The 20,770-nt window shown below is 39.7% G+C and overlaps 1 protein-coding gene across 2 annotated transcripts; it reads left to right on the top strand.

Moving 5' to 3' along the window:
* Nucleotides 1-7,051: 7,051 nt before the first annotated feature.
* Nucleotides 7,052-20,547, top strand: cwo (transcription factor cwo). 2 transcript variants are annotated; one of them, XM_017088920.4, is made up of 4 exons: nucleotides 7,053-8,266; nucleotides 16,110-16,233; nucleotides 16,790-17,111; nucleotides 17,294-20,547. In XM_017088920.4, exons 1-4 carry the CDS (start codon nucleotides 8,208-8,210, stop codon nucleotides 18,907-18,909), a joined length of 2,121 nt encoding a protein of 706 aa, XP_016944409.4. In that variant the 5' UTR covers nucleotides 7,053-8,207; the 3' UTR covers nucleotides 18,910-20,547. The 2 variants fall into 2 exon arrangements, with proteins under 2 accessions (XP_065722833.2, XP_016944409.4); XM_065866761.2 differs by lacking the exon at nucleotides 16,110-16,233 and having other exon boundaries at nucleotides 7,052-8,266.
* The last annotated feature ends 223 nt before the right edge of the window (nucleotides 20,548-20,770 follow it).

Genomic DNA, 20,770 nt, shown 5'->3' with positions numbered 1-20,770 from the left:
ATCACAGAAAACGTGACATTAAGACCCTTCCTTCAAGCAAAGTAGCACAACATTTTAACCTCTTGAATGATTTATTAAAATCAGCAATACTAAGCCTTGATGATTGATAATAAAACGAAGGGAAACGAGGCTTAAAATATTTCCTGGTTTACGACTTGAATACTGATCTAAGTAAACAACTTTTTTGTGGGTATACATAAGTGCTAAGTTATTTGTTTATTTTCAACTAAATAAATCACAAAAGCTATTAATTTTTGTATATTAAGGAGAAAGAGTGACTATTGCATAGTTTTGTTGCCTCATTTGCAAATAAAAATGTGTAAATTTTCGAGTGTGGCTGTTTAAATATAGAGGTAATTTTTATTTGCATGTGAGTAAACTAAAAAAAACCTATAAAATATTTACGCTTGACCAGGCCAGACACACTTGTCATTTCAAATTTTACTTAGAGTTTTTGTAGTACGTAATTGATGGGTTAAGAGGTTCTAAATATAGCAGTTTTACAACGTTATATAACAAAAGTTAGAATTTTTAAAGTGTAATAAGCAGCCTAACATATTATACCTTTTAAATTATATTTACTTTAGTTGATTCCTGGAACTTTTGTTAATTTATGTAATTTTTTAATAAAAATAAAATAGTTTGTTTTTATATTTTAACATTTTACTGTAGGATATGTCAAAATGATTGTGAATTATGTTTATTTTAATGGTTTCCTGAGATTCCTATTTATTTATGTAATTGTTTAATTAAAATTAAATAGTTTGTGTCGCTTTTCTCAGTGTAAAAGTGTTCTTTACGCGTAACCACAGGAACCTTTAAGTGTCTACGCCTCATATAGACATATATGTGTGTACATATTTGGTAAGACAGAGGGAACTCGGGGGCCTGAGGGTAACTACGATGTGAGACAAAGGCAGGCGGACAGCACGTTTGTGGCACCTCTTACGTGGTTGGCAATCGTTCACGTTTTCCCGGGGGTTACGAGCCGAGAACTGCGTCAAAGTCAGCTTTCAATGGCAGTTCAGCCCGCCCACGTGAATACGTAACCAAAACTCACAGATACAGATACTCAATGCACAGGGGCGGCCGAATAGGAAATACAAGGGTGAAATATCTCTCGGGGGGCAGCTGTTGCAACATGTTTCGTGGTTTCTTGTCGCCCTGTGACAAAAGCGTTTGTTCTTGCCGGCTTATCAGCCGCAGGGCGGCCTCCATGGCGTATGCGTAACGTGCTAAGCCCCTGGGCGTTGCAACATCAAAAACAGAGGCAATCCGAAATGGCAGGGAATCAGAAACAGACGCAGACTGCCCGGCGAGACTTTGGCTCGTTCTCGTTTCGATTTGACATTTTGTGGCATATCCGTAACCCATCCATAACCCCCACCAACTCGCGATCCACTCGATCCATAGAATCCAAATCCGTTTAATGCAAATGCCATTACAGTCGGCAATTGTGCACATATATGTATCTTATTCACTCTGTGAGCCAGTGTGCGCATATAATTAACGCCACTTCCTCCATGGGCCCAAGTCAGACTTGAAAAACCAAACGAAACCACTGAAAACCACAGTTGAACTTCTACAGTTGCAAGTACATATCAATATACTGTGGTCATTAGGAAATAAAATAAATATTTAAAACAAAAGTTATGAAAAATGGTTTAAAAATAACTTTTAAAAGGCACAAACATTTTTTAAATTTAATTGAAGTAACTTAAAGATAGAATAAAGATATTGTACCAATTGTAAAATAAAACAAACAATTCTAAAAATAAAATACATGATTTTAAATATATGTTATGAAAAACATGGTTAAGCGAATCGAAAATGTTATATTCCAATTTTTTAAATGATACTTAAAGTAAAAAAACTTTCTTTCGGATTTAAGATTGAAAATATTGGACATGAAATGTTTTTTTTTGTAAGAAATGTATGTATCTCTTACCAAACTTTATTTTATTAAATCAATCTTAGAATTAAATATACATATAAAGCATTATTTATTTGGGAGTAAAAAGCAAAGTTCGTTGTAACAAAGTTGACCTGTAGTACCAAAGTCCGGAGAGTTACAGGCGGCGTCACCTTGTCGCAGTCGTCGTCGTTTTTGCTGGCATCTCAGGCCCAATAGGAAATTCAAAACCCGCCTTGGCTTGATTTATCAACAGCAAACTCGACAGCAGCAGCAAAAAAAAAAAACATTCTCATGCAAAACGTGTAACAATTTGTAGGTTTTACATAAGAGGGCGCTGGGCAGAAATAGAACTCGTAACCGAAAGCGTAAACAAACGCGAAATCAATTAAAAGCAAATTAAATTCATCGAAAGCTGCTTGGCTAATAGGGAAAAATTCCATATGTGCGGTAAAATAATACATAGACGTAACTTAGATGGCTGTAATTCTGGATATGGGCTGTTATTGCTCGATGTGAAATTATTTTAAAACAAGTTGATATATTCAATGGAAAAGTTTTGTATTTCCTTGAAAAATATTAAACACTTTGTTTTTTAAACAACAAGTTTTAATAAAAATAGTAATATTATCTGATAATTTTATATTTGCTCAAATGTACCCATCTTTTTTATCATACTTTTGAATTTATCCTTTCTTCCATCGTTAAGTATGGATAATTGTATAAAATGTACTGAAACTCTGCTTATATATTTGTATCCCTACGTGTATGTACCTTTTCATGACTAATTAATGCAGACACTGTACAATGTACATGCATTTATTCCATGACTCGGCTGCTATTCATCTATAAACAAAAATATATAGTAGGTATACGTCTATGTGAGGCAATTTTTTATTTGTCCAGCTGCGGGCGCACGTGTCGTTGCCCCTGTCCCTGTATTCTCCGGCTTTTTATAAACATTTCTCGAGATTTCTAATCTACATAACAGCAACAGGCTGTTAGATAGAAGTATCAGCAGAGCCAACAATCGCAATTTGTGTTCAAATATATTATACATCTCAGACCCGTTCCACTTGAAACTGTTGTTTCGGTTTAATTTCAGATTATTTTCGTTTTATTTCTATTTTTATTGGGTTAGCTCGTTCTTATCAGGGGTTCCTTTATTTTTGTTCGCTGTCACTTTATTGCTCTTGATTTCACCTCGACTTTGAAATTGAAATTTCGCAAGCTGATAAGGCAATATCTGTTATTTCACTGGGTTTGTTTTTTTATTTTACTTCGATTAGATCGATAGTGGGCTTATTTTCCTTATTTTCTGTGCTATATAGGTGGGACTATTTTCTCTATTTTTCACGCTCTATCTACACAGTCGCACACCCCTTTTCGATTAGCCCTTAGTTGGTCTGCTGATCGCACCAATGTCGTTCGCACCTGTCCTAATTGAAGGTGCAAATTGCACGATACCTCATGCGTTGCCTCACGATTATTTGTAGTTGTCATAAGCATTTGGATGCGTTGCTTAAGTCACAGTGGCAAAAACAACTAATTTTGCTATTTTTTTAAATTTACACAATAAATCTGGTTGCAAATTTATTATCATGCATATGAAATGTGAAAGAAGTACTTATTTTTTGACTTTCAATTATTTACATTTTAATGCAAAGGGTACCTTTACTTAATAAAATATGTATCAGTATATTCGATTATAAAAAGGAGATCATGAACAAGTTTTCTAAAAATTGTATGTAAAAATGTATGCAAATACATTATATTTTTATTTTTTTTCATTAAATAAAGTTGATATCTTTATAAACAGTGTTCAAATTGATACAATTTTCCGTTTGATTTGTTTAAAACGTTTTTCCAGGTCAAATTTAAGAGAAATATTCCTTGTTTTTCTAATTTTGGAATTTGAATAGAACCATGCTATAAGCAATGGTCTTTCATTTTCGTTTGTTTATTTATTTTATTTCCACTTAACATTCCATTTCATTTTCAAAAAACCCCATTCCACTGTGGTTTCTCCCGTTGATGGCTAACAAAAGTGTCTTTAAAATAGTTTCACCAGGTCTGGTAGTTGCAATTGTTGTCGTTGGGGGGTTTTCCTCCAGCTTTCGTGCTTAAACTCTAGCCATGCAACAGGGGTAAACAGAAATACAGACTGAGCTATGTAGATACTACTTGATAGCTACTGAAAATGCACGAGAAAACATGAAAACAATCCACAAGTGCCTGTGGTCTGTCACACCATTGTAACTCCATTTCAGATCTATTTACTGGATTATGAAAAATAAACTATACCCATTACAGCTTTGATTGCATTTCATTTCGTGGAAATTCACCGAGCCACGTAACGATTTCGATTAACAACACGTGACCGTAAAAACCTCAGACCATGTGAGCGGGAAAATGTATTACAAGACCGATAAGATTGGAGAAGGAGGGGTATTACTATTACGAGTATGTGGCACATGAGGAACTCGAGCCAGTTTTTGTGTCTTTGCACGTGCCCTCCTACGGGGCGTATGGGTAATTTCCGAACGGGGCGTATACGTAACGCCGTGCAAGGCAACACCAGATGCACGTGCCGCGTTGCAATTAAGCCTAGAGATCATCGAAATGCCGAAACCAAAACAAAAACAAGCTCCGGTCTTATGCAAGAGCCCATTACCAGTCACAGTGCCAGTGCCCAATTGAACACGTTTAAGTCACATCTCATTCCCCATTCGTCATCGCGGATCACAAGTCACAGATTCGGGGCTTACGGAGTGTGTGGAGTTCGGCTCACTGGGGCCCAGTGCCTTTGTGTTTGTGTGACCTTTAGGGCGGCTAAAAATAGCCGAGAGCCATTTAAATATAATCAACACGCTGGAAAGCACAACACAAAGAAGCACAGTGATAACTACTTAAGACAAATTGCGTTAAATAGGCTGTGTTATAAGATTTACATATTCAAAATCCAAATAAAGTGCGTAAAAAAATCTTAAAAAACTTTTAAAATTAGGGATGAGCTAAATTAATATTGTTTATTATATAAATATTATTAAAAACATTTTCAAAATAATAAATATTGTTGATTAAATAATTGAATTGTGGATTCAAAATGTCTGGTATTAAAACCACTTTCTAGGTAATTCCACATCCTTAGAAATATTATCCACAACCCTTTTAAAATTGGCATCTATTATTAATAACTCTATTATAATAGAACAAATTTATACATATATCTTTTAAATCTTTTTTAGAATTTATATTAATTTAAATTATTATCGAAATAGTATCAAAGTAATATTATAATTTATTTATTTAGTGTTGAACGTTGATGCACTAAGGGCACTAGAAATAAGTGGTCCAATAAATAAATAAATTTCTTGATATACAAAGAGATTATTCAAAATATTTAAACACTGAAATTGGGATAAAAAAAATTAACAATTAAATATTTTAAAAAAAATTAAGTACTTAAAATTAAAATTGGTTCCCCAATCAGTCAAACTACTTAGCATAATGGTTTAAATTATGGAGTTCGGACTGTTTAAATCCGAATCAACAGCAAAACGCAAACAACAGCGTTTTGTAAATGCGAAAACATTTCGACAACACGTGACCAACAACAAACTGGACGGCTGCACTGGTGTGTGTGAATGTGCCAGCTCGGTTGTAAGTGTGTGTGCGAAATAGCTGACATGCTCGGCTCGCGTGAGAAATTACGTCATGCGCCACGAATTTTGAGTTGTTATTTATTATTATTTTTTGTACTTTTTGTGTTTGCCACTTTCAACGTGTCTCGATTAAAAGCGAAAAGAGAGAGACGGAGAGAGAGGGGGCCAACGTCGCGTATGATTATTATTTCGTTTATTAAAGCTCGACGGCAACAACAACAGCAGGCGAAAAGCCGCGACTGTTGCGCTCTGTAATAAAAACAAAATGTCGGCCGAGCGGTGAGTGTGTGTGTGCATGTGTGTTTGGCTTCGTGATGTGATTGTTGTTGCCAAGCGGCGGCTATCAGCTTTTCTCTCTCTCTCTCTCTCATTCGCAGCCGCCGCCCAGTTGACTTCGCCGTTTCGCTTTGGAATTTGTCACGTTTCACGTGTTGTATTATATGCCGCCGACTTTTGTTGTTGCTGCTCGCCTTGAGCTTCTGCGTCGTTGTTTTTTCCTTTATTTGTATACATACAAACATATACATACATACATTTTATTTGTTTTTTTTCTGTAACGGTAATTTTGAGGTTTACTCCCACCCTAATGTCTGAATTCGTACTTGAGAACATATGGTACACTTAGCCACAACAATCGGTTCGGTCAACTAAATGGTTTATAAATACATATATAATTCACACGCAACTAATTTATGCCTATCTTGCAACAACAACAATAGTGCTCTTGGTTGTGTAAGTGTCGTGAGTGTTCGAGTGTACCGAATGCGAGTACGTGTTGTCTAGTCATCAAGCCCCCAAATGTCGGCGGCACAGTGGGGCAGATGGGTCCAAAGCAACTTTTGAGAATTTAAAGCAATATAAATGCTTTAATGCTGTTTCAAATGTAAATGTATATTTAAGCCTAGGAGATATGATTTTATTCTGACTGTTACCCCTATCAACAATGCATTGATGCGTATTATTACCCTGAATGTAGGCAAGACATTTTTTAAAAAGGGACTTTATTTAGTAAGTCGCCATTACCTTTAATCTAGGCAACATGGTTTTCCCACAGATATACTAGTCTAGACAAAAGTAGAAGTGGTTGTTGGTTATCTTGTTGTTATTAAACATTTATTTTCAATTTTTTTGTCAACACTATAAATTATACCTTTTAACCTCCTACATAAACAAAAACACGTAGGCAATCTGGCAAATTGGCCAATCTATCCAGAGGGATTCCCCTGAGCTAATCTCCCTGCGGACTTTTTATCCATAAAATAAGCAGTTCAGTCCCACTGTGGCAATCACGTTCGCCGCACACGAAAGGCCTTATCTCTCTCTCTCTCTTGTCCCAACAACACAACACATGTTGCTTGCTCTCCACGGCAGGCACGTCATTAATTTGGCGCTCTCTAACCGCTCGGCACTCTTTTTTGGGGTCTCGTGCTTATTCCGACCATACCATTCATTCACTTCGATTCTCTCTCGGTTCAAAACGGTCGAGGCAAGGCAGCGTTTTTTCCAATTGGATTCTGTCTCTTGCCGCGAACGGACGTTGCGATACTTTTCCGCGGTGCGGGTGACGTGACAGTGCAAAAATTAAATAAACCAACAAAAACAAAAAAAAAAAGAGGAGAGAGCAAATAAAAACAGCAAAATTAGCTGGAGGAGCAACAACAAATTTGATACATACCTATATATATACGTGGTTTAATAGTGAAACACGCACACGCACGCACGTTGTTCGCTCGCCTGTACATATATGTATCCGAGTGTGTGTGTATATAGAGGCGGCTGGTAAAATTCCACTGTGAAACGAAAGGAAGTTATTGTTTTTGCGGCTGTGTACATGTATATATATATTAATAAAACAAATAAAAGTGTGTGTGCGTAAAGTTGATAAAAACCTGAAAACGTGTAAACAAAAATTAAACAAAAACCCGGGCAGCGCAATCACGTTTTTCGACATTATTTGTTTTTCAATGTTTTTTTGTGGATACCGCCAGCGAGAGAGAGAAATGCTCCAACAAGTGCACTTTAATTGAAGCTCCGAAAATAGAAGGAATAAAAAAACAGCAGGGAGAGAAGAATTAAACGCGTTATCGCTATCGTTATCGCACCCACACACACATAGACACGCACCCAGTGATAAGCGGAAAGAGTAAACAGGCGGTACACACACACTTATCAGCATTTTCCACTCGTTCCAACATAAATAAACACCCCGCTTCTCGGAATGCCATTCTAAAATTTTGAAAATAAATCCGGGACGTGAAAGAAGAAAAAAAGTACCTAACTCAGCTTGAAAGGAGGAAAGTGACTCGCCGCACAGTGAATTCGCCGCCGCCGTCGACTCGACAACCTGTTTGCTCGGCCCTCAATTCGCCCCGGCATTCCCCATTCCCCATTCAACTCGATATTATTTCTGTACTGACGTAAGGAGCAGCACTGCCACCATTCCACCGCAACTGCAGCAAACCACGTCGACGCAGCAGCAGACGCAGCAACCACAGTTGCAGTTGCAGCACCGCAAAACGGTCACACTGCCCAGGAGCGGATCAGACTTCGAGGTCCAAGGAGGCGGAGGAGGAGGAGTGCGGAGCGGACCGGGGAGCAGGGGGAGCAGGAGTCCCTCGCCCACATCCACCATGGAGCCCTATTGGAACGAGTCCAACGGCCACGCCGCCCATCCGGTCAAGTATGAGAGGTAGGTATACTCAGCACAGATCCCCAGATCCCGCTGCAAGTCAAAACAAAAAAAGAAACCCCAATATGATGACTAAATCGAACAACTCACTTTCACCTGCGCGCGTTTAGCTTAAGCACACAGAGCAAAAATATCACAAGATATGTAACTTTAGTAATTAGTAATTAACAAGGTTATAAAACCCCTCTTTAACCAAACCAATATCACTAAAGTCTTTTAAAAACCCTATATACATATGAAACAAATAAACTAGGGTATCCACAACTTAAAAATTTTGAAACAAAATATCATACGAATTCTTTTTTACTTAAAATGTAATTATAAAATATATTATTATTTCCTATTTTTTAAATATTGAGTTATTTCTGAAATCCCTTTAAACAAATGTGCAGTTACAAAGGTCCTTAAGTGAAAACCCACTATTTAAAATCTTCAGACAGTTATTGTAACGTGGGTAATAACTAATTAAAGTTATCTTTGAGATAATACTAATAAATTCTATGATTTTGTGATACTTTTTCTCTGTGCATTAATTAATGGTTTAGTGTAACTTAGACTCACATTTAGTGGTTAAGCCTACGTCTGCGCCTTCTCCTATATCTTCTTATCGTTATGTGCGTGCTTGTCAGGATCGGTTGTGGACCATTTGGATCTGTTTTGGGTGGTGTGGGTCGCGTATTTTTAGTCGCCGAGCTAGAAAGCAATTTTCATTTGCAAAACAAACGCGAAAATCGGGCGAAGAAAACGTGGGCAGACTCTGTCGCCGGGCTATTCTTGGCCGAGATAGGTGCTTTAGTTTTGCTTTATTTCATCTTTATTTTTTTTCGTGTTTGCCAAAAGGCAAAACACAAAACAAAATCCAACGCACGACTCGCCAAACGTGATGTTTCGTTGATTTTTCCCTGTGAATCGTCGCTTCCCCTCTCCATTGAGTTTGTATTTTTGAACTTGAATTTCGTTTAAACGTGTCCGAGTGGAATCGAAAAAAGTTTTTGTGCGTTTGTGTGGCCAGAGTGGGGATAAATAAGCCAGGCGGAGTGGTGTGGCCAAAGCCGCAAGTAAATAATATAATCAAAGTGCTTGGGGGCCTTATGGCCTGTCTGCTAAATGTCAACGGGCCAAAACGTGGCTATAAATATCAGTTAACAACAGCGTGGGTCTATACTACTCCCCCTTTAACTCCTCTGATTGCCCATCGAGTGGGTGGAACGGGGTGCTTTTCACGTGCTCAGTTGGCTTTTCTAGCCCGTGTCCTTTTGAAGGTCAACGAGTTTTGTGTTTCGCCCATGTTTCTGGCCTGTGTTTTTTGATTGAGCTTTATATTTGGCTATTTTAGTATTCAGTGACCACCACAACGGGCGCTCCTGGGAACTTTTTTCTCTATAAATACACAAGGGCTAATCGAATGAACCGCTCATCAGATATGCAGGTCCCCAATTTGATTGGCCTTAGGTGTTGTTTTCGTTTCGTTTTCGGTTTTTTTCCAGTTCGTTTTGGTTTTCAGTTTGATTATGTTGTTGTGGGGGGGAAAGTTACTCATGCCGTAGGTATAGATATGATAAGGTTTACGGCACGTGTGCCGTCTAATTATAAGTATAGTCGAGCTAGTTATCCAAAACATGGCCTTAAAGACCCCGAGATCAGCTCGTGGAAAAAAGAAGTATAATCAAAATAAATATTATAAATTCGGTTGGCCCCTGCGGTGGACGCCTTATCAAATGGCACTCGGGGTAAACACGCGTCTTCGTCTCCGTCGCGGCTGAAGTGTTTATAATTTGCATTACGCGCTGCCATCTTAATCAACACCAAAGTCAGTCATAAAGGCGAAAAATAGCGGAGAGAAAACACAAATAGCGATAAGCAAACCATGCGATAAAAAGCGAAACGGGCGTGACGCACAATCGCCCCTCCAAAAGCGAAAAGTATCTATCTATCTATAAGCACATGTGTACCTATATCTATCAAGTGTCCAGAGTTGTCAAGCGTCAGTGAGATCTCGGGTTTGTTGCACGACGAGACAGTTGCTAAAGCCCCCCCCTAGAAGAAAAATAAAAAATGCACCCACAACCCCATTTAATACTCAGCTGTCTCTCGTTGTTTTCGATTTCGGGATCTTGACAACGACGCCATCGATTCGATCTGAAGACCCTGACCCAGTGATTAGTGTTATTTACAGACCAACATGGAAACTTTATATGGAGCAGCAAGAGATCTCTGAAAAAGTGTGTTTGTTTGCTGGCTACGTCTGTGTTATGGGGTTCCGAAATGGATTTCCTGTAGAATTGCAAATCACAGATGTTCAGCAAGACAACACGTCAAAAAAAACAACAGGAGATGAAAGGATTAGCTGTGGAACTTGTCCAGAGTGTGGAGAATGCGATGAAAAGAGTATCAAGTTAATTTAGAAACCTGTATTATTATTATTTCGGTAAAAGCACATTCAAATGTCTTGCATTAATCATTATATTCACTAATTAATGGTGAAAATTCCATATGAACACAGTTGTTTTTAATTTATTCACTCTTTCGATCGTTTTCATCACCAAAACAAATAACAAACGCATGCAGCTCGCTATAAATAGCCGACCGGAGTGTTATAAATTATATGGACAGATATATATCCGCTTGCGTCGAAAATGTTGTCGGTCCTAACCGATCTCGATCCGATACGATCCGATCCGCTTCGATCCGTTTTGTTCCGTCGTCGGTCTTATCGTAACGTCGTCATCATCATCATCATCACCATCATCATCGTCGTCCACTCGGTTCGACGTCCATTGGCATTTGAGAAGCGGGCACGTAGTCGTTCACGTTCCATGCAGGCTGACCCTCTATAAACCCCGCAAAAAAACCCCCAGTAGCCCCCCTATAACCCCCCATAACCTCTCTGCAACTCACGGGCGGCAAACGTGCCGCAGATTTTGTGAAATTCACATGGTATATTTGTATGGTATGTGGTGGATTTTTCGTGATTAATGCACTCTGCTCGATGTTTTTTTTGGGTCCGCTGACTCATGACCACTGCATTTGATTGCCGCTAAACGATTTAAATAGATGGATTTGAGTGTCTTTTGACCCAGTTATGGTGAGTGCGGTCATTTATTTCAGCTGGGGAATGCGGATGGGGGATATGAAAATAGTTGCAGATCTGGGATGCCTGATTAGCTTTGGAATTGGGAGCGTACGTGTGAACAACATTTGCTTATGTTAATAGAGAAAATAAAAATATTTCGTTGTAACTTTTTCATCTGCCAGTTCTATTACCAAACAACATCATTAAGAAAGCCATATAATAGGTACTACTATTAATATTTATTAGTTCTCACGTCTGAAAATAAACATTCCATTTGAAAGTCTGGGAAGTAGTAAATATAACATTGCTTTTTATGATCCCTAGTTTTTAAAAGTATTTGGTATTATTATTGCTTAAAACTTCCATAGACCAATACAATTTTATGCAGAAGTTATTAAATTTAGCGTTTCCAAAAAAACAATTCAGTTCCTAACTTGGCTTGATAATGACACACAACCCTGCACTGAATACACAAACTTATACGAGGATTTCATAAATCAGCGTTGTTTGTGATTCACTTTCCTTGGAACAAAGACAGCTCTATCTCATCACCAGCCCGATTTGCAAATGAGCTGCGATACGAGATTCCCATTTGCACTTTACCAGAGTTTCTTGAAAATTCGTTGATGCAGCAGTATGCGTACATAGCCAAAGGCAGCCGCCTCCAATTGGCCTCGCATGTATTTTAGCTCCCTGTATCTGTATCTACAAGTTTGTTTGTATACTGTATCTTTGTGTGCTGTATCTGTATCTCTGTACACACTGGCATCGAGTTGTTTTTTCGCCTAGACAGCACGCCAGAGAGCAATTTGCCGGGGGATTGTTGCCCTCGATTTCGGTTCCGATTCCATTTGCAAAACCAATCCCAATCCCAGAAGTACGAAACCAAACCCAAAAAACTGTTGCCAAGCAATCCATCCGGCACGTGTGCACGTTTGTGTGAGTTTTGTTGGTCGAAAATGGCTAAAAAGCGAAATTTGAAATGCGAAATTGTTGCGAATCGAATTCCGTTGATGGTGCAACATTTTGTTTTTCTGGTCTTTGCACTTTGGCCAAAAACAATTATATCACGTGCCCGGTGTCCGGTCGGTCAGTCAATCGTAGTTTTTGCATCTGAATATTTATGAGCATGGTGTGTTGGGGTGTGCATTTCCAGTTTCGGTATTTTATTTTCAGTTCCACTCCGCGAATCTCACGTGATCGTGTCGCTCACCTGGGCATCAGATGCTCCGCTGCACTTTCAGCGTAATTGGTGCTAATCTAGCCGACTGTATTCGTGATTTCACCTTATCAGCCGACCGGGGAACCCAAGGTCGTCGATCAGGCGAGAACCAGACCAGTCCAGACCAGCCCCGCCCACTTTTTTTTAATTAGTCGACAGGCAGACTCTTCTATTCAGCTATGATTTATTTTTCTCTCCCCGAAGCTTTGGCGTCATCATCGTCTGCCGTTTGTTTGTAGTCTCGGTTGTTTTCCACTCTCCCGCCCTCGGAGATTTCACAATTCGAGGCACAGTGGCGGCACGGCTCATTTCCATTGCCCAATGTCGATATGGAAATTTTTGTGACACAGATCGGCGGCGGAAACCGTTGGCATTGAATGCCTCGATTGTCCACCGTAAACATGTGAGTTGTGTAAATCAATACACGGGGAGAAATGACTTTTACATGTTAATTATATTTCAAGTACCTTAATTGCTTTAAAGAATATTGATATTTTAAATACTTGAGATTATCTCAAATACTGGTTTCCGTTCAGGCATTCTACTACGGGTTTCAAGTGATAATCGTTGAAATAATATTGTATTGATTGAGGTAGGATAATATTTTCCCATTAGCAGGTGATATATTATATTATTAATAACATATTGCGAAATTTTTCAAATACTTAGGCATTTTATTTTGCCATACTCCTAGCTTTGTCAAGTACTAATCATTAAAATAATATCATATTGATTGAGTTACGATGTTTTCTCCCTGTACATTTAGGCATTGTTATGCTCTTAGCATCGTCAAAAGTTCCATGAATCACTTGCCCCGTTTGAATGAGTCAACACTGAATGATATTTGCTGTTGATTATTGTAAGATGTTGAGACCCAGATATTATGACTGTCCCTCAGCTGATTAATTACAGTCCTCTGAGGTGTTTGTCGATCACAATCTAATCTTAGCCAGTATTACTTCTGGGAAAAATCCGCCCTCAGCGATTAAATAAACCGAATAGAACAAGTTGTATTCGGCTTGTATCAGTTATTATGGCCCCGAAAATGACCAACAAAATGAGAGCAAAACAGGAAAAATATAATAGAAACACCGTCACGTGTAGCGTGGCAATCTTATCGGTAGGGTTTAATTACCCCTGATAAGGGCAGGAAGTGGTTAGACACAAACTGGAATATCAATGGCAAGTTCAGATTCTAAATTCTATTATATATTACTACGACGGCATATGGGGGTAATTAACGCCGACTCATGCGTAGACAAACGTGTCGGTAGTTGGAAGCTCTATAAAGGTTTAGTGTTACGATCTGAAACTGGGGAATGCTGCTGTCCATGCCTTTGGCAAGACCCAAGCGACTGATCGGAGGAGCTGTCGTCATGGCAGGGTCGCGGACTACCTGTAGATCTCACCCTCGTATTTATGTGCCAATTACTTAATAGTGCGACAACAACAAATGGCACTAGAAACGTAAACAAACGTAAGACATTTGGGTGGGCCAGCGCCATTCAAATGGAGGGCATTCTGCCAACTTGTTGGGGTCTTCGCCATCATTCTCATGAATCAAGCGAGTGATTCTCGCTGACGTTCTCCCTTTCGGTGCTCTTTGGTCAATGATGAAAAGTACGCCATGCTGAGTACACGCCCTGTTCACGGGATTGTTTGATCGCCATCCGATGATGGTGCAGCCCCCTAAATTAAACACGAATGATGGCAAACATTTTGGGAAACTTTGTCATCGTTATAAATTTATTTGGGATCGTCAACAAGTTGGGAGTCCTATATGCTTAGGCATGATTACCAAGTTTGTTTGTTGTTTAAATAACTCTCAAGTCTCATTACGATCTTAAATCATTTTTAAAATAATAACAAATAATTATAGAACTAAAAAAACAAAAAGGTTTCTATTGGATTATTAGATGCTTCTTCAGACAGTTGTAAATAGGGTTCGAAAATAAAAACCCATCAAATATAAAGATTTGTTACTAAATAAGCTAGATATGCTTCTTTCTATTATTCAAATAATTGTAAATGAGGGTAGAACTTTCAAGTTTCTCAGATTTATCTATTTGTTTTCGCACAACAAAGCAGTGACCCCTTTAAACTTCATGTAATTTATGAACCTTTGGTAAATATGGACCCGAGTGCAGTCAACCTGCAATCCAAGGCGAAGTCACGCCCCGTCCAAATCCATTTATTTGCATTACTCATACGCAGTGTACGCTGGTGGCACGATAATTGGGCACGGTTAACAAATCGAATTCAACAAATTGTGCTAAACGCCAAGATGAAAACAAGTTGCTGGCGCCTTTTTTAGGGGGTGGTCGAGGGGATAAGTCGGATAAACAAGTTCTAGGCGCCAGGGACTGGTGCGTTCTGGTATCTCTCGCCATATACTATGTGGATAAATCGGGCATATATAGTATCTATGATTTGCGATTGTTTGTTTGTTGTCGCCCGCTTATCGCCCAGAGCCATGACACTTATTATTATTTCGCTCTTGCGGCCACTTTATTTTATTTTGGTTTTCTAGCGCTTTCTGGTCGATGCTTCTTATGATGTGTTTGTTTTGGTTTTGGCTTGAGAAATTGGCATTCAATGGGTCTGTAAAATGTACAATTGTGTGGCTTTTCTCTCTGAATTTGTTCCCCCGTGGCGCTTGGCAACCGTTTTTATCGAGATTTCAGTTTCCTAACAAAATATGTTCGAGTTTTTGCTTAGCTTTTTATTATATTTTTGTTGGCACATGGCAATAAAAACGTGTAGACTCTAAATTTAGCTGGCCTAAAATATATACAGGGGATGTGTGGAAACGTGTGTGGTTTTTTATCGGATATCAGGCGGGTATAAATTCTACAAATTAAGAAAAAAAAACAAATCCAGATCCATTCTCGCTCCTGACAGCCTGTCCAATTAAATGTGCGTGTGTAATTGTGAAAGAGGCATCGGGATCTCCTTCCTGGACCTGATGATCCATACCGGATTTGTACTACGTATCGTATGCTAATCGTACTTTAAGGCATTTGCACCCGTTTTACTACTACACAAACCAAACAAAACGCTCGTTTGATTTTAGCACAGCCCAAAAATCCAGCTAACTGATGGAGGCACACTGATTGATTGATTGGTTTGGCTGATCCAAAGTGATTTCGAGTCGATTTCGAGACAACATTTAATTCTCTGTTCTCTCTCTGTTTTTTTACAGCCTTAAATTATTTTTTGATATTGAATATGAAATGAAATAAATAAAAACAAACAAATACCCAAAACTAGTTTAAACGCATTTAACTATTAATCCTAGACTAACTAGCTTAAGTCACTACTTCTAAGTCAGTCTAAGTTATGCGCCTAATAAATGCATTACTAAAACGAATAAAATTATTTGAACCAAAACAAACTTACCAACTAAATACAAAAATCTGATTGAAAAAAAAAAAACAAAAACAAAAACAAACAAAACAAATAATATAAATCATTTTTGAACAAGATTTGGACTTATCTGTGTTTCTTTATCCTTCCCACTTCTTTTTGCATATCGAAACGAATTATAGCGAAGCAGCTGTCTCCAGTTTTCCTTATTGCACAGAATCTAGTTTAAATTTTTCAACATCAGCAACGGCATACAGCGAGGACGATGCTGAATATGCCACTGGAAGACGTAATAAGACATCGAGGGTAAATATTACAATTTAAGAGCGACCCAAAACTCGCTATCATTTCCGAATTCTCTGAATCAAGTTAATCGAAATTAAATCGAAAATAATCGAAAGTAAATCGAAAACGAATATGATAACGACTCTGGCAAACGATCAAAGGATCAAAAGAGCATTAGAGCAGCGCCCGGATGATGACCACGCCCACTAGCTATCACACACTCTCACCCACCACCACCAACTACACCCCACACACACGAGCAATGACCTTGAGCCATGATGCCGCCGCCATCGACGCAGCCGCCACTTTTGACCCTTTTTTTTATTGTTAGAAAAAAATTAACAAAAAAATTTATGAACATACAATAAAGTGAACCAAAAAAAAAATGAGAACCGAAATTAGCGAAAATAAAATGAAACAAAATAGCAAAAGAAAAACGCCTCTCAGCAGAAAAATCATTACTTAGGCTAGGGGTCTGAAAAGCCCAAAAAAATTATTATACCCATAAGTGGGTTCTCAACTAGGATCACTATCAAGCAATATTAACCAGATCGTCTTCTACAACCTCTGCCCACAGCAAGATCCTCTATCCCATCGAATTATCGAGAAACGGCGGCGAGATCGCATGAACTCCTGCCTGGCGGACCTTTCCCGCCTCATCCCGCCGCAGTACCAGCGAAAGGGGCGTGGCCGCATCGAGAAGACGGAGATCATCGAGATGGCCATCAGGCACCTGAAGCACCTGCAGAACGAGTGCCAGCAGAAGGAGAGCGACTACCGGAGTGGCTACATGGACTGCATGAAGGAGGCGGCCAAGTTCCTCTACGATGTCCACATGCAGGACTTTTGTCACCGACTCCTGGGTCGCCTGCAGGAGCACATCGATGAGATGTTCAAGAGTGAGTATATCAACTATGGGGTAGATCGACTTTGGGATAAGAAAACAAGACTTGAAGACTTCTTGTATAAGTTATTAAACCCTATCTATCGACCTACCTACCTACCTTATCGATCTATCCTATAAATTATTCCTTTTTAACGAAACTTAATCACTTACAAACCCTTGATAATCCCTCCACAGCGGACTGCTACAAGTCGACGCGCAGCTGCCACATGCCGGACAATGTGAGCGCCTCCAGCGGCAGTCCCCATCAAGCCTACCACCCACCGCTGTGCCACCTGCGCGACATGCTGGCCACCTCGGCCTCGGATGTGGAGCACAGTCAGGATCACAACGATGTCAAGGATCTGAGTTTCCGTAACCATCTCAACCAGCTGCAACGGAGTCAGCAGGCGGCGGCAGCGGCAGCAGCAGCAGCAGCGGCCGCAGCAGCAGTTGCAGTGGCCAATGGAAGTTCGCCGGCGTCTAGTGCTGGACTGGAATCCAAGGTCCCGTTGACCAATGGTGGTGGCGCCAATGGAGGAGCAGCGCCCGTCGGCGACAATGTGCCCAGTAACTCCACGAGCAGTGGAGCTGCTGCAATGGCGGGCGGAAACAATAGCAACAGCAGCGGCAGCAACAGCAGCAATGCGGCTAGCTCCACCACCTGTCCGCCGGCCGGAGGCAGCTGTCCGCCCAAGATCACGCCCCTCGCGGCACACCAGCAGCCCCACCAGGCGCCGGTGATCACGTCCACGGCCCCGCATCATCTGCATCACCACCACACGGACAGCAGTCACCACGACTTTGAGTCCTCGCGGGAGCCGATCCTTCACACCGACACCTCCAACATGCACTCGCCACCTCCAAGGGATTTGCTCCTGCAGCAGCATCCCCACCTGGCCCACAGCCACCACACCCAGGACAGCCTGATGTCCGTGAGGATGCGCAACTATTCGGAGTCCTCGCACGAGGTGGAGCACAACAACAACTACAAGTACAAGAACCACATCAAGGAGCGCTTCGTCCACGAGCTTCACGACGAGGAGACGAGCAGCGAGCATTGTCCGGTGGCTGCACACCTGCAGAGCGATCACTCCCACCTGCAGGCCCTGTCGGAGCACTCGAAGGATGGCACCGAACCGGAAATTGCCCCCATTATGGCCAAGAAGCGGAAGTTGGCCGAGGCGGCGGCCAATGGGGAGATACCCCTGGAGGTGCACACCGAATCGAGTAACGCGGGAACGGGGAATCCCTCCAACCGGCTGGACAAACCATCGCCCTCGTTCAACTTCAGCGACATCAAGGACATCAAGTCGGAGCTGCACAACGGCAACTCCAATTCCAGTCCACTGTTGGCCAAATTGAGTGTGGCAGCGGGTGCCGGCGTCCAATTGAGTACTCCGAGCAGCACTACCGCACCACTGCCTCCGCGGCACTCCTTCACGGTGCCCATATTCGCGCTCCACGGACAGGGGAACTACTATGTGCCCCTGAATGTGGACTACAATGCACTGGTGCCCTTCCTCAATGGGATGGATCTGCTGGAGAAGAGCTACTCTAGTATGCCGGTGGTGCATCCCATCAACATCAATGTGAACTTTATGCCCAGTTCACCCTCGGCATCGCTTTTGGCCGCCGCTGCAGCAGCCGCCGTGGCCGTTGGGAAGCAACAACAGCAGCAGCAACAGTCTGTGGTGACCGTCGGCTCGGGACTTCCGCTGTCCACCAACTCGGCGGCGGCCCAGGCAGCCGCTGTGGCCGCGGCGGCGGTGGCCAAGGCCAAACTGGAGCAGGCAATGAATCAGAGTTGGTAAAAATAATTAAAAAATCGGGCTACGGGTCGACAGATGGAACAACTCTACCTCAGTACTTCTGTGAATAATCATCAAATGATTAATCTCAAAACAAAAACACTAAGCGACATCTGCGCCCAAGTATACCTACAAAAAAAGAAAAGAAAATGGCAAGGGAGAAGTAAAAAAGCGAATTCATTGGGGGTGCTTCTAAAATCTCTGGGGGTTTAAGCCATAGCTTAAGGTGTCTTAACTTTTTTTGAGCAAAGGAATTATCAAATTGTGTAGAGATATAGACAAATTTGTCAAACTAACTAGGTGGATCACTATTATAATTTCAATGTACACAGGATAAGACTTAAAAATGTTTACCATAATTTATAATATCAATCTTTAGAAGATATTGTCTATGACCGCCAAAATTAAAAACCCTTTCGGATTCACTTTTTGTGTATAATTCAATACTTTTCTTTAACCAGTTCCATTTGAATTTTTGAATTAAGGAAAACTAATTGCTATTGTTAGAAGGTTAGATTGCATAATAATATATTGCTCACTTGAAGGCACCCAAATAACTGCTTTAAATTCTCTAGAGATTTCAAAAGTACAACGCTGTATTTGTTAAAATCACAGAGACAGTCAGGAGCAGCCTTAAAGGCTGGGCACCTACTAGAGAAATAATTTCCAATTGTTAAATGTGGTGGAGAAAACAATTAGAGTAGCTAGTTGTTAAATATTTTGAACAAAGCATAAATGTCTATTACAGCGCATGCATTGAATACTACAAAAAAACATATATGTTGTATGCAAGCCAATAGAACGTATATGATGCCAAGAGTCAGTCCCACGTAAAAAAATCTAATGGATTTTAAAACAAAACTAAATGTGAATTAAATGTATTTTTTAGAGGTTTAACGTTTTTGCAATTTAAATAAGTGTTGTGGTTTCAAATCAGGTAGTCAGATAGCCAAGTGACTCCCGTCAAACATACAAAGTAATCTATATATACAAAACCGATATATTGATAAATATATATATAGTAAACCACTAGTCAGAGAAGTTGAACGAAGACGTAAAAACATACAAACAAAATGGGAGAAAAAACAAATCAAAAAATTATTATATTCTATGTGTAAATACTATTAGCAAGCAAATTGTCCTTTGTTTAAGTTTGTATTTTAGTGACAAATTATGTTAAGTTGGTTGGTTAACACGTGAAAAAAACAAAAAAAAATATTCGAAAAAAATCCAAAAACTTTTCTATTCAAGAAATGCACCATGTTTCATTCTCGAAATGCGGTCCTATAGTTATTATTATTATTATTATTATTATTACTACTGTCTAACACCTAAGTTGATTGTTTCTTTGTGTTTTCGTTATTCAACAAGTTAAATGCAATTTCAAAATCTTTCTGTACCCTAATTCCCATTCGAGGCCCTCGATATTTTTAGAGGAACTTAGGAAATGATTCTGTTTTGAAAGCTAAGCTTCGTTGCGGCTAAACTAAAAGTTGATAGCACAAAGATTATTAATGTTTTATGACTCTTATTAATGTGTACGATTACTTTTACTGTACGGTACTGTTAATATAAAACTACGTTACTGTTTAATATATTTTATAAATGTATACAGATGTAATAAAAAATTCAAATTGAAAACGTTCTGTTTTATTTTAGGGGAGATAAATTTAAATTTAGTCAAATATTAATGGTTCATTCACGTGACGTCAAACCAAATTCAATTCAATTCATTATTCATTATTTATTTAAATTTAGTCAAATATTAATGGTTCATTCACGTGACGTCAAACCAAATTCAATTCAATTCATTATTCATTATGATCACTATTATTATTCGATACGCGGTTTTTTTTAAATTTAG

The sequence above is a fragment of the Drosophila suzukii genome, chromosome 3 (genome assembly GCF_043229965.1).
Source record: "Drosophila suzukii chromosome 3, CBGP_Dsuzu_IsoJpt1.0, whole genome shotgun sequence".
Taxonomy (NCBI): domain Eukaryota; kingdom Metazoa; phylum Arthropoda; class Insecta; order Diptera; family Drosophilidae; genus Drosophila; species Drosophila suzukii.
This window is presented reverse-complemented; position numbering and strand designations above follow the sequence as displayed.

Excerpts from the sequence above, each read along its gene's own strand:
- cwo (XM_017088920.4), top strand. The coding sequence starts at position 8,208 with ATGGAGCCCTATTGGAACGAGTCCAACGGCCACGCCGCCCATCCGGTC. Across the intron at positions 16,234-16,789 it reads GACGTAATAAGACATCGAGG|CAAGATCCTCTATCCCATCG; the intron begins GTAAATATTACA and ends CTCTGCCCACAG. Across the intron at positions 17,112-17,293 it reads CATCGATGAGATGTTCAAGA|CGGACTGCTACAAGTCGACG; the intron begins GTGAGTATATCA and ends ATCCCTCCACAG.